The sequence below is a fragment of the Taudactylus pleione genome, unplaced genomic scaffold (genome assembly GCF_031769625.1).
Source record: "Taudactylus pleione unplaced genomic scaffold, aTauple2 ptg000405l, whole genome shotgun sequence".
In the NCBI taxonomy this organism is placed as follows: domain Eukaryota; kingdom Metazoa; phylum Chordata; class Amphibia; order Anura; family Myobatrachidae; genus Taudactylus; species Taudactylus pleione.
In genome coordinates, this window is record NW_028284807.1 from 618,833 (window position 1) to 634,859 (window position 16,027).

Genomic DNA, 16,027 nt, shown 5'->3' on the forward strand with positions numbered 1-16,027 from the left:
TTCCTGCATAGATAGATCATTACTGTATATAATATTCAGGCACCTGGTTTCTTCCTGTATGGATAGATCATTACAGTATATAATATACAGGCTCCTGGTTACTTCCTGTATGGATAGATCATTACAGTATATAATATACAGGTTCCTGGTTACTTCCTGTGTGAATAGATCAATACAGTATATAATATACAGGCTCCTGGTTACTTCCTGTATGAATAGATCCTTACAGTATATAATATATAGGCTCCTGGTTACATCCTGTGTGAATAGATCATTACAGTATATAATATACTGGCTCCAGGTCACTTCCTGCATAGATAGATCATTACAGTATATAATATACAGGCTCCTCGTTACTTCCTGTGTGAATAGATCTTTACAGTATATAATATACAGGCTCCTGGTTACTTCCTGTATGGATAGATCATTACAGTATATAATATACAGGTTCCTGGTTACTTCCTGTATGAATAGATCATTACAGTATATAATATACAGGCTCCTAGTTACTTCCTGTATGAATAGATCATTACAGTATATAATATATAGGCTCCTGGTTACTTCCTGTGTGGATAGATCATTACAGTATATAATATACAGGCTTCTGGTTACTTCCAGTGTGGATAGATCATTATAGTATATAATATACAGGCTCCTGGTTACTTACTATCTGGATAGATCATTACAGTATATAATATACAGGCTCCTGGTTACTTCCTGTATGGATAGATCGTTACAGTATATAATATACAGGCTCCTGGTTACTTCCTGTATGGATAGATCATTACAGTATATGATATACAGGCTCCTGGTTACTTCCTGTATGGATAGATCATTACACTATATAATATACAGGTTCCTGGTTACTTCCTGTGTGAATAGATCATTACAGTATATAATATACAGGCTCCTGGTTACTTCCTGTATGGGTAGAGCATTACAGTATATAATATACAGGCTCCTGGTTACTTCCTGTATGGATAGATCATTACAGTATATAATATACAGGCTCCTGGTTACTTCCTGCGTGGATAGATCATTACAGTATATAATATACAGGCTCCTGGTTACTTCCTGTATGCATAGATCATTACAGTATATAATATACAGGCTCCTGGTTACTTCCTGCGTGGATACTAGATCATTACAGTATATAATATACAGGCTCCTGGTTACTTCCTGTATGGATAGATCATTACTGTATATAATATACAGGCACCTGGTTACTTCCTGTGTGAATAGATCATTACAGTATATAATAGACAGGCTCCTAGTTACTTCCTGCGTGGATACTAGATCATTACACTATATAATAGACAGGCTCCTGGTTACTTCCTGCGTGGATACTAGATCATTACACTATATAATAGACAGGCTCCTGGTTACTTCCTGTATGGATAGATCATTACAGTATATAATATACAGGCTCCTGGTTAATTCCTGTATGGATAGAACATTACAGTATATAATATACAGGCTCCTGGTTACTTCCTGTATGGATAGATCATTACAGTATATAATATACAGACTCCTGGTTGCTTCCTGTATGGATAGATCATTACAGTATATAATATACAGGCACCTGGTTACTTCCTGTATGGAAGGATCATTACAGTATATAATATACAGGCTCCAGGTTACTTCCTGTATGGATAGATCATTACAGAATATAATATACAGACTCCTGGTTGCTTCCTGTATGGATAGATCATTACAGTATATAATATACAGGCACCTGGTTACTTCCTGTATGGATAGATCATTACAGTATATAACATACAGACTCCTGGTTGCTTCCTGTATGGATAGATCATTACAGTATATAATATACAGGCACCTGGTTACTATCTGTATGGATGGATCATTACAGTATATAATATACAGGCTCCAGGTTACTTCCTGTATGGATAGATCATTACAGTATATAATATACAGGCTCCTGGTTACTTCCTGTATGGATAGATCATTACAGTATATAATATACAGGTTCCTGGTTACTTCCTGTGTGAATAGATCATTACAGTATATAATATACAGGCTCCTGGTTACTTCCTGTAAGAATAGATCATTACAGTATATAATATACAGGCTCCTGGTTACTTCCTGTATGCATAGATCATTACAGTATATAATATACAGGCTCCTGGTTACTTCCTGCGTGGATACTAGATCATTAGAGTATATAATATACAGGCTCCTGGTTACTTCTTGTATGGATAGATCATTACTGTATATAATATACAGGCACCTGGTTACTTCCTGTGTGAATAGATCATTACAGTATATAATAGACAGGCTACTAGTTACTTCCTGCGTGGATACTAGATCATTACACTATATAATAGACAGGCTCCTGGTTACTTCCTGCATGGATACTAGATCATTACACTATATTATAGACAGGCTCCTGGTTACTTCCTGTATGGATAGATCATTACAGTATATAATATACAGGCTCCTGGTTAATTCCTGTATGGATAGATCATTACAGTATATAATATACAGGCTCCTGGTTACTTCCTGTATGGATAGATCATTACAGTATATAATATACAGACTCCTGGTTGCTTCCTGTATGGATTGATCATTACTGTATATAATATACAGGCACCTGGTTACTTCCTGTATGGATGGATCATTACAGTATATAATATACAGGCTCCAGGTTACTTCCTGTATGGATAGATCATTACAGTATATAATATACAGGCTCCTGGTTACTTCCTGTATGGATAGATCATTACAGTATATAATATACAGGTTCCTGGTTACTACCTGTGTGAATAGATCATTACAGTATATAATATACAGGCTCCTGGTTACTTCCTGTAAGAATAGATCAAAACAGTATATAATATACAGGTTCCTGGTTACTTCCTGTGTGAATAGATCATTACAGTATATAATATACAGGCTCCTGGTTACTTCCTGTAAGAATAGATCATTACAGTATATAATATACAGGCTCCTGGTTACTTCCTGTGTGAATAGATCATTACAGTATATAATATACAGGCTCCTGGTTACTTCCTGTATGGATAGATCATTACAGTATATACCATACAGGTTCCAGGTTACTTCCTGTGTGAATAGATCATTACAGTATATAATATACAGGCTCCTAGTTACTTCCTGTATGAATAGATCATTACAGTATATAATATATAGGCTCCTGGTTACTTCCTGTGTGGATAGATTATACAGAATATAATATACAGGCTCCTGGTTACTTCCTGTATGGATAGATCATTATAGTATATAATATACAGGCTCCTGGTTACTTCCTGTATGGATAGATCAATACAGTATAAAATATACAGGCTCCTGGTTACTTCCTGTATGGATAGATCATTACAGTATATAATAAACAGACTCCTGGTTACTTCCTGTATGGATAGATCATTACTGTATATAATATACAGGCTCCTGGTTACTTCCTGTATGGATAGATCATTACAGTATATAATATACAGGCTCCTGGTTACTTCCTGTGTGAATAGATCATTACAGTATATAATATACAGGCTCATGGTAACTTCCTGCATAGATAGATCATTACTGTATATAATATTCAGGCACCTGGTTTCTTCCTGTATGGATAGATCATTACAGTATATAATATACAGGCTCCTGGTTACTTCCTGTATGGATAGATCATTACAGTATATAATATACAGGTTCCTGGTTACTTCCTGTGTGAATAGATCAATACAGTATATAATATACAGGCTCCTGGTTACTTCCTGTATGAATAGATCCTTACAGTATATAATATATAGGCTCCTGGTTACATCCTGTGTGAATAGATCATTACAGTATATAATATACTGGCTCCAGGTCACTTCCTGCATAGATAGATCATTACAGTATATAATATACAGGCTCCTCGTTACTTCCTGTGTGAATAGATCTTTACAGTATATAATATACAGGCTCCTGGTTACTTCCTGTATGGATAGATCATTACAGTATATAATATACAGGTTCCTGGTTACTTCCTGTATGAATAGATCATTACAGTATATAATATACAGGCTCCTAGTTACTTCTTGTATGAATAGATCATTACAGTATATAATATATAGGCTCCTGGTTACTTCCTGTGTGGATAGATCATTACAGTATATAATATACAGGCTTCTGGTTACTTCCAGTGTGGATAGATCATTATAGTATATAATATACAGGCTCCTGGTTACTTACTATCTGGATAGATCATTACAGTATATAATATACAGGCTCCTGGTTACTTCCTGTATGGATAGATCGTTACAGTATATAATATACAGGCTCCTGGTTACTTCCTGTATGGATAGATCATTACAGTATATGATATACAGGCTCCTGGTTACTTCCTGTATGGATAGATCATTACACTATATAATATACAGGTTCCTGGTTACTTCCTGTGTGAATAGATCATTACAGTATATAATATACAGGCTCCTGGTTACTTCCTGTATGGGTAGAGCATTACAGTATATAATATACAGGCTCCTGGTTACTTCCTGTATGGATAGATCATTACAGTATATAATATACAGGCTCCTGGTTACTTCCTGCGTGGATAGATCATTACAGTATATAATATACAGGCTCCTGGTTACTTCCTGTATGCATAGATCATTACAGTATATAATATACAGGCTCCTGGTTACTTCCTGCGTGGATACTAGATCATTACAGTATATAATATACAGGCTCCTGGTTACTTCCTGTATGGATAGATCATTACTGTATATAATATACAGGCACCTGGTTACTTCCTGTGTGAATAGATCATTACAGTATATAATAGACAGGCTCCTAGTTACTTCCTGCGTGGATACTAGATCATTACACTATATAATAGACAGGCTCCTGGTTACTTCCTGCGTGGATACTAGATCATTACACTATATAATAGACAGGCTCCTGGTTACTTCCTGTATGGATAGATCATTACAGTATATAATATACAGGCTCCTGGTTAATTCCTGTATGGATAGAACATTACAGTATATAATATACAGGCTCCTGGTTACTTCCTGTATGGATAGATCATTACAGTATATAATATACAGACTCCTGGTTGCTTCCTGTATGGATAGATCATTACAGTATATAATATACAGGCACCTGGTTACTTCCTGTATGGAAGGATCATTACAGTATATAATATACAGGCTCCAGGTTACTTCCTGTATGGATAGATCATTACAGAATATAATATACAGACTCCTGGTTGCTTCCTGTATGGATAGATCATTACAGTATATAATATACAGGCACCTGGTTACTTCCTGTATGGATAGATCATTACAGTATATAACATACAGACTCCTGGTTGCTTCCTGTATGGATAGATCATTACAGTATATAATATACAGGCACCTGGTTACTATCTGTATGGATGGATCATTACAGTATATAATATACAGGCTCCAGGTTACTTCCTGTATGGATAGATCATTACAGTATATAATATACAGGCTCCTGGTTACTTCCTGTATGGATAGATCATTACAGTATATAATATACAGGTTCCTGGTTACTTCCTGTGTGAATAGATCATTACAGTATATAATATACAGGCTCCTGGTTACTTCCTGTAAGAATAGATCATTACAGTATATAATATACAGGCTCCTGGTTACTTCCTGTATGCATAGATCATTACAGTATATAATATACAGGCTCCTGGTTACTTCCTGCGTGGATACTAGATCATTACAGTATATAATATACAGGCTCCTGGTTACTTCTTGTATGGATAGATCATTACTGTATATAATATACAGGCACCTGGTTACTTCCTGTGTGAATAGATCATTACAGTATATAATAGACAGGCTATTAGTTACTTCCTGCGTGGATACTAGATCATTACACTATATAATAGACAGGCTCCTGGTTACTTCCTGCATGGATACTAGATCATTACACTATATTATAGACAGGCTCCTGGTTACTTCCTGTATGGATAGATCATTACAGTATATAATATACAGGCTCCTGGTTAATTCCTGTATGGATAGATCATTACAGTATATAATATACAGGCTCCTGGTTACTTCCTGTATGGATAGATCATTACAGTATATAATATACAGACTCCTGGTTGCTTCCTGTATGGATTGATCATTACTGTATATAATATACAGGCACCTGGTTACTTCCTGTATGGATGGATCATTACAGTATATAATATACAGGCTCCAGGTTACTTCCTGTATGGATAGATCATTACAGTATATAATATACAGGCTCCTGGTTACTTCCTGTATGGATAGATCATTACAGTATATAATATACAGGTTCCTGGTTACTACCTGTGTGAATAGATCATTACAGTATATAATATACAGGCTCCTGGTTACTTCCTGTAAGAAAAGATCAAAACAGTATATAATATACAGGTTCCTGGTTACTTCCTGTGTGAATAGATCATTACAGTATATAATATACAGGCTCCTGGTTACTTCCTGTAAGAATAGATCATTACAGTATATAATATACAGGCTCCTGGTTACTTCCTGTGTGAATAGATCATTACAGTATATAATATACAGGCTCCTGGTTACTTCCTGTATGGATAGATCATTACAGTATATAACATACAGGTTCCAGGTTACTTCCTGTGTGAATAGATCATTACAGTATATAATATACAGGCTCCTAGTTACTTCCTGTATGAATAGATCATTACAGTATATAATATATAGGCTCCTGGTTACTTCCTGTGTGGATAGATTATACAGTATATAATATACAGGCTCCTGGTTACTTCCTGTATGGATAGATCATTATAGTATATAATATACAGGCTCCTGGTTACTTTCTGTATGGATAGATCAATACAGTATAAAATATACAGGCTCCTGGTTACTTCCTGTATGGATAGATCATTACAGTATATAATAAACAGACTCCTGGTTACTTCCTGTATGGATAGATCATTACTGTATATAATATACAGGCTCCTGGTTACTTCCTGTATGGATAGATCATTACAGTATATAATATACAGGCTCCTGGTTACTTCCTGTGTGAATAGATCATTACAGTATATAATATACAGGCTCATGGTAACTTCCTGCATAGATAGATCATTACTGTATATAATATTCAGGCACCTGGTTTCTTCCTGTATGGATAGATCATGACAGTATATAATATACAGGCTCCTGGTTACTTCCTGTATGGATAGATCATTACAGTATATAATATACAGGTTCCTGGTTACTTCCTGTGTGAATAGATCAATACAGTATATAATATACAGGCTCCTGGTTACTTCCTGTATGAATAGATCCTTACAGTATATAATATATAGGCTCCTGGTTACATCCTGTGTGAATAGATCATTACAGTATATAATATACTGGCTCCAGGTCACTTCCTGCATAGATAGATCATTACAGTATATAATATACAGGCTCCTCGTTACTTCCTGTGTGAATAGATCTTTACAGTATATAATATACAGGCTCCTGGTTACTTCCTGTATGGATAGATCATTACAGTATATAATATACAGGTTCCTGGTTACTTCCTGTATGAATAGATCATTACAGTATATAATATACAGGCTCCTAGTTACTTCCTGTATGAATAGATCATTACAGTATATAATATATAGGCTCCTGGTTACTTCCTGTGTGGATAGATCATTACAGTATATAATATACAGGCTTCTGGTTACTTCCAGTGTGGATAGATCATTATAGTATATAATATACAGGCTCCTGGTTACTTACTATCTGGATAGATCATTACAGTATATAATATACAGGCTCCTGGTTACTTCCTGTATGGATAGATCGTTACAGTATATAATATACAGGCTCCTGGTTACTTCCTGTATGGATAGATCCTTACAGTATATAATATACAGACTCCTGGTTACTTCCTGCATAGATAGATCATTACAGTATATAATATACAGACTCCTGGTCACTTCCTGCATAGATAGATCATTACAGTATATAATATACAGGCTCCTGGTTACTTCCAGTGTGGATAGATCATTACAGTATATAATATACAGGCTCCTGGTTACTTCCAGTATGGATAGATCATTACAGTATATAATATACAGACTCCTGGTTACTTCCTGTGTGGATAGATCATTACAGTATATAATATACAGGCTGCTGGTTACTTCCTGTATGGATAGATCATTACAGTATATAAAACACAGGCTCCTGGTTACTTCCTGTGTGAATAGATCATTACAGTATATAATATACAGGTTCCTGGTTACTTCCTGTATGGATAGATAATTACAGTATATAATATACAGGCTCCTGGTTACTTCCTGTGTGGATAGATCATTACAGTATATAATATACAGGCTCCTGGTTACTTCCTGTATGGATAGGTAATTACAGTATATAATATACAGGCTCCTGGTTACTTCCTGTGTGAATAGATCATTACAGTATATAATATACAGGCTCCTGGTTACTTCCTGTATGGATAGATCATTACAGTAAATAATATACAGGCTCCTGGTTACTTCCTGTATGGCAGGCTTGCCTACCCTCCCGATTTGGTCGGGAGCCTCCCGATTTTCGGGTGCCGCTCCCGGCCCCCCGGAAAGACAGGCAAGCCTCCAGGAAGTCTCTGACGCTCCCTACCTCCCCACTGAAACAACTAGAAACCCCCGCAGCGGGGGGGGGGCGGTGACGCGATTCGCGCTGAATTGCATCATCGTGGCCCCGCCCCCTGCTTCACAACACCGAAAATAACGACATTGTGAAGAGGGGGCGGATCCAAGATGACGCGAAGGTGCGGTCCCGCCCCCGGCTCCACCTCCAATGAGAAACAACCTGACCGGCCCGCCCCGGCTCCGCCCCCAATGGCCGGCCCCGCCCCCCGCTCCTAGCCGACAATCAGCTCCCTCCTGGAAGGCTGGAGCTGATTGTCGGCAAGTATGCTGTATGGATAGATCATTACAGTATATAATATACAGGCTCCTGGTTACTTCCTGTATGGATAGATCATTACAGTATATAGTACACAGGCTCCTGGTTACTTCCTGTGTGAATAGATCATTACAGTATATAATATACAGGCTCCTGGCTACTTCCTGTATGGATAGATCATTACACTATATAATATACAGGCTCCTGGTTACTTCCTGTATGGATAGATCATTACAGTATATAATATACAGGCTCCTGGTTACTTCCTGTATGGATAGATCATTACAGTATATAGTACACAGGCTCCTGGTTACTTCCTGTGTGAATAGATCATTACAGTATATAATATACAGGCTCCTGGCTACTTCCTGTATGGATAGATCATTACACTATATAATATACAGGCTCCTGGTTACTTCCTGTATGGATAGATCATTACAGTATATAATATACAGGCTTCTGGTTACTTCCTGTATGGATAGATCATTACAGTATATAATATACAGGCTCCTGGTTACTTCCTGTATGGATAGATCATTACAGTATATAATATACAGGGTCCTGGTTACTTCCTGTATGGATAGATCATTACAGTATATAATATACAGGCTCCTGGTTACTTCCTGTATGTATAGATCATTACAGTGTATAATATACAGGCTCCTGGTTACTTCCAGTGTGGATAGATCATTACAGTATATAATATACAGGCTCCTGGTTACTTCCTGTAAAGATAGATCATTACAGTATATAAAATACAGGCTCCTGGTTACTTCCTGTGTGAATAGATCATTACAGTATATAGTATACAGGCTCCTGGTTACTTCCTGTAAAGATAGATCATTACAGTATATAATATACAGGCTCCTGGTTACTTCCTGTGTGAATAGATCATTACAGTATATAATATACAGGCTCCTGGTTACTTCCTGTAAAGATAGATCATTACAGTATATAATATACAGGCTCCTGGTTACTTCCTGTGTGAATAGATCATGACAGTATATAATATACAGGCTCCTGGTTACTTCCTGTATGGATAGATCATTACAGTATTTAATATACAGGCTCCTGGTTACTTCCTGTATGGATAGATCATTACAGTATATAATATACAGGCTCCTGGTTACTTCCTGTGTGAATAGATCATTACAGTATATAATATACAGGCTCCTGGTTACTTCCTGTAAAGATAGATCATTACAGTATATAATATACAGGCTCCTGGTTACTTCCTGTGTGAATAGATCATGACAGTATATAATATACAGGCTCCTGGTTACTTCCTGTAAGAATAGATCATTACAGTATATAATATACAGGCTCCTGGTTACTTCCTGTGTGGATAGATCATTACAGTATATAATATACAGGCTGATACACCAGTGACTGAACACACATCTGGGAACAGTGACACCAGCACACAGGGGAACAAACGCACATTAATTGCTGCTGGGAATGAGACACCGCAAATACATTTTTACCACACATCTCGTTTCCTCACAATAATAAATGAATACGCAGCTTTTTAACCACTTAACTGACATTTTTTTTCCAAAAAAACAGCTCCAAAATCGTCAATATTTTTTTGTATGATTGAATTAGAACACCTATCTAATACATATCTAACACGAGTTTATATAAAAAAATTAACAGAGATTTTATACCTCAGACTATCAATGATTGGAACAATGCGACTACCGCGACTTTGCTTTGCCAGCTGCTGCCAGGTACACACTGGGGGGCTTGGCGGGGTTCATTTGCATTTCCCCAGCGGTTGCTGCTCTCTGACCAATCAGCAGTGATCGCAGCCTGGCAGACACTGGGGGAGGTGCAGGGACACAGAGGAGCCGGGAGGTTTATCTGCTTTTGGCGGCTGCTGGGAGATTGTGTGTTACTGACCGGTCGCAGCGTTTGTGACCATGACAGATAATACACTGCCTGGTATGGTCACACATGATGTAACTACGCCAGGCAGGTGCTTAATCATCTTACTGTAATATGTATATATGTAATAGTAATAAATACGCATTTACTGGTCATAAGACAGATGTTGTCAGTGAACATTTGCTCCGTTCTGACACTACAAATATAAAGACAGATTATATAGAGACAGTGATCCCTGGAAACATCCCGCTAGCCCTGCACAGCCACTGACGCGTTTCACAATGATTTGGCCACTGGGTGGCACTGTGCTGTGGAATGAATGGATTATGCATGATAAATATCTAGGTCACCCAAACAACACGGTAACGTTCATTAATATTATCAGGTACTATAATAAAGTGCAGAGAACAAGCACTGATGCCAAAATAACATGGAGATATAGAAAGTAATATATCTACTTTATATTATTCTCATCTTACCATTGTGCCCACCGCCATGACATCACAGCTAATCAAAAGAATACGCGTGTTCCCCATCTGCAACACAAACACAGGAATGAAACACGGCTCACACCACAAACACAGGAATGAAACACGGCTCACGCCACAAACACAGGAATGACACACGGCTCACGTCAGACACAGGAATCACACACGGCTCACGTCACAGACAAAGGAATGACACACGGCTCACGTTAGACACAGGAATGAAACACAGCTCATGTCACAGACACAGGAATGACACACAGCTCACGTCACAGACACAGCAATGACACACGGCTCACGTCAGACACAGGAATGACATACGGCTCACGTCACAGACACAGGAATGACACACGGCTCACGCCAGACACAGGAATGACACACGGCTCACGCCACAAACACAGGAATGACACACGGCTCACGCCACAGACACAGCAATAACACATGGCTCACATCACAGATACAGCAATGACACGGCTCACGGTAGACACAGGAATGACACACGGCACAGACACAGGAATGACACAGGGCTCATGTCACAGACACAGCAATGACACACGGCTCACGTCAGACACAGGAATGACATACGGCTCACAGCACAGACACAGGAATGACACACGGCTCACGTCAGACACAGGAATGACACACGGCTCACACCACAAACACAGGAATGACACACGGCTCACGCCACAGACACAGCAATAACACACAGCTCACATCACAGACACAGCAATGTCATGGCTCACGGTAGACACAGGAATGACACACGGCTCACGGCACAGACACAGCAATGACACACGGCTCACGTCAGACACAGGAATGACACACGGCTCACGGCACAGACACAGGAATGACACACGGCTCACGGCACAGACACAGGAATGACACACGGCTCACGGTAGACACAGGAATGACACAAGGCTCACGGCACAGACACTGGAATGACACACGGCTCACTCCATAGACACAGGAATGATACACAGCTCACTCCATAGACACAGGAATGACACATGGCTCACGGCACAGACACAGGAATGACACACGGCTCACAGCACAGACACAGGAATGACACACGGCTCACGTCAGACACAGGAATGACACACGGCTCACGCCACAAACACAGGAATGACACACGGCTCACGCCACAGACACAGCAATAACACACGGCTCACATCACAGACACAGCAATGACACGGCTCACGGTAGACACAGGAATGACACACGGCACAGACACAGGAATGACACAGGGCTCATGTCACAGACACAGCAATGACACACGGCTCACGTCAGACACAGGAATGACACACAGCTCACATCAGACACAGGAATGACACACGGCTCACGTCAGACACAGGAATGACACATGGCTCACTCCATAGACACAGAAATGATACACAGCTCATGCCACAGACACAGGAATGACACACGGCTCACTCCATAGACACAGGAATGATACACAGCTCACTCCATAGACACAGGAATGACACATGGCTCACGGCACAGACACAGGAATGACACACGGCGCATGGTACAAATCCAGGCAGGAATCTTCAAACAGTTACATGTGATATAATTTCCATCATTGCAGCCACAGAACATTGTGCAATAAGTGATAAATTACTGGTAATGTGGCGTCGTCCTCATGTCCACACGTCCAGCCATGGCGAGTATCAGGCTACAGGAGCAGACTAAGGGACTGATTGCAGTACTCACACTATTAGTATTATCTCTAGTCTCTGGGGTATATTTACTAAAGTGCAGGTGGAGATGTTGCCGATAGCAACCAATCAGATTCTAGATATCATTTATCTAGCACCTTGTGAAAGATAATATCTAGAATCTGATTGGTTGCTATGGGGAACATCTCCACTTCTAATAACCTGCACTTTAATAAATATAACCCTCCGGGAGGGAAGGGATGGTTAGGGTTAGGCACTAGGGGGAGGGTTAGGGTTAGGCACTAGGGGGATGATTAGGGTTAGGCACTAGAGGGAGGGAAGGGTTAGGCACAAGGGGGAGGGTTAGGGTTAGGCACTAGGGGGAGGGTTAGGGTTAGGCACTAGGGGGAGGGTTAGGGTTAGGCTCGGGGAGGGAGGGAAGGGTTAGGGTTAGGCACTAGAGGGAGGGGTGGGTTAGGCACTATGGGGATGATTAGAGTTAGGCTTTGGGAGGGAAGGGTTAGGGTTAGGCAGTAGGGAGATGATTAGGGTTAGGCTGAGGGAGGGAAGGGAGTGTTAGGGTTAGGCACTAGGGGGAGGGTTAAGGTTAGGCACTAGGGGGAGGGTTAGGCACTTGAGGGAGGGGAGGGTTAGGCATTAGGGGGATGTGGCCGGAGGCCGACCACACGTGATTAAAATGGCTGCCAAGGCATTGAGGGGGTTAACCCTCATGCCATTGCGCCATTTTTAAAAGGACAGTGTAAAAGCACACTGCACATGGTTTATAATAAACTGTATTAAAGTATATATGTATTGCTGTAATGCACTGCAGCTGATCTGCAATGCATTAGTGCATGAAGCAACGTATGTTTAATAGGCTATGCACTATATGGTTTAAATGTATATTTTGTAGAGAAAATGTACTTCTTGAGTATATGCCTGAATATGACATGACCAGCCTCTGTGTCTGCAGAAACTAGCAGGAGGTCTGATGAAAAGAAAGACCTGTTATGGTCAGTGAACTCTGGCTGGAAGCTTTTTGTATGAAGGTGTGAAGACAGTCAAATGGCCATATCTTCCTGTGAAATGGCCTGAGACTATGGGTCTGATTCAGAGCCGGACGCTATTTGCGCTCGCTCGTTTATAAAAAGGGGCAGTCTATTTAAATTGACCGTTCGCTCTTTGCGGTCTGTTGACATCTCCATGTCTGAATGAGCAAACAAAACATGCGGTCGTAATTTTGAAAAAATGCCCCCTGGCCGCTCGCATCATACGTCATGTCCGCTATTTATTAGATTAATCGAGTACATCGAAAGGCGAATGAACTGCTCGCTATTCTTGTGGTTGCATTTTCCTACCGCAATCATGCGAGCACTTCTGGCTAAAAGACACCCAAGTGACGTGGTCGATGATGCTGCTTTGTTAATTATGCACACCCTTAAAACGCCCGTTTTCACAGTTTGGCACGCCTGCGTTCTGATCTCCACTCCCGTTTTCAAGCCCCTTCCCCTGTTACCACCCACAAATGCCTCATCCTGTCACTCAAATTAGCAGGCATTCGCTATTTTGCGAGCACACAAATTTCGGCCGCACTGACTGGTTCGCGCATGCGTATTACAACCCATACGCATGCGCAGATGTGCGAACATCGCTCGGAACGAACGAGCGGCCGCTTACGAGCGGCTCTGAATGAGGTCCTATCTCCGGTGTGTGTGCACTTCTGAAGAAAAAATGTTTGTTTTTTCATGATTATTGCAGGAAGACCAAAGCGAGTACTATTGCTGGTTATTCTACTACATAGATATTTTGTCACTGTGTGATAAATGTATCAAAGGATGAGAGTAAATTACCAGTTCCTGTGGAATGTGAGTTGTAATTACCGTACATTTGGGATAGATGATCTGATTGGGTTACAAGACCAACTGTGGGAGGATTTCACCATGCTATAGTGTGTTTTCTGACTATATATACAGGGACTGTGAGCCCTGTATGTGGTACAACCCTGTAACTTCTTTGAGGAGAAGAGCTGCTGATAAGATTCCTGTATGTGGTACATCTTTGAAAATCCTTTGTGGAGAATTGCTGTTTGATTTCTGTGTGATATTCCCCTTCAGACGGAAGGGAAGGTATTCTTTAAGACATTGAGCTAAAAAACACCGTTTGCCTTTACTTCAATTGACTCAATCCTGCGACCAACAGAATTGCGCCAAAACGCTATTCTGTTCTCCTGCTGTTCTGGATAAGAGCTCCGTGTCTCCAAGTTCAAGCCCTCAGCCAAGCTACCGTGCAGACCTGGTCCATTGTGACGGATCAGGTGGGAACAGCCGACACCAAACAGGAGGTGTGTCCGCAGTCAGTCAAATGCATACGCAGCAGAAGCGGTTCCAAACGCCGATGGTAGAGTTTGGTGGTGGCAGCATCGTTAAATGCCCACGGCGAAGTGGGCGGAGTCAGTGACAGGCGGTCGCTGATGGTGAGTGGGAGCCCAAAAGCACTAACCCGTGACCAAGGGCCGGCCTAGGCGAAAGGCGTCCGGTCACATCTGGTGGCATAGCGGTGGGATAATCCCAGGCGGCTTTTCGGTCACCCGACGAGAGAAGCAGAGTTACACAGGAGAAGAGTAACTGCAGTTCAGGAGAACGTGCAGGATGACTGATAACAGCGGAATGGAGTTGCATCAGATGGAGGTGGAAAGTGCGGCCAGCGTAACAATGGACGCCCCTCAGAACGTGGTGAGAGCAACAAGTCCCGCCCCCTCTCACAGCAGTTATGTTTCTCAGCATTCCCCAGCATGGCAGGGATCCCAACATCCCAGGGGGGACAGAATGGATTCCCTAGCGGAGCGGCTAGCGGAATTGGGAGAAAAGGCAATGAAACAAGAATGTATGCTAATCATTTGGATGTGGCATGACGAGCAGGCACCACGGGCCGTTGTACCCCAAGCACCGTTGCAGACTGCTGTACCCAGATCAGGACATATACAGTTTGCCAAGTTTGCAGACAGTGATGGGGACATTGATGGACATTTGCAAGTATTTGAAAGGACTAGTAAACTACACGATTTACCCAAGGAGGAGTTGGTCAGACATCT

General features: G+C 40.6%; 1 protein-coding gene across 3 annotated transcripts in view; it reads right to left on the reverse strand.

The window, feature by feature from the left end:
• The window catches only part of LOC148506418 (V-set domain containing T-cell activation inhibitor 1-like), a 195,604-nt gene that overhangs the window by 27,737 nt on the left and 151,840 nt on the right, over window positions 1–16,027 (reverse strand). For all 3 annotated transcript variants that reach the window (XM_088446793.1, XM_088446792.1, XM_088446791.1), the window contains one exon: window positions 11,276–11,332. In XM_088446793.1, coding sequence (XP_088302919.1) covers window positions 11,304–11,332 — 29 coding nt within the window. In that variant the 3' untranslated portion in view covers window positions 11,276–11,303. The remainder of the gene's footprint in view (window positions 1–11,275; window positions 11,333–16,027) is intronic.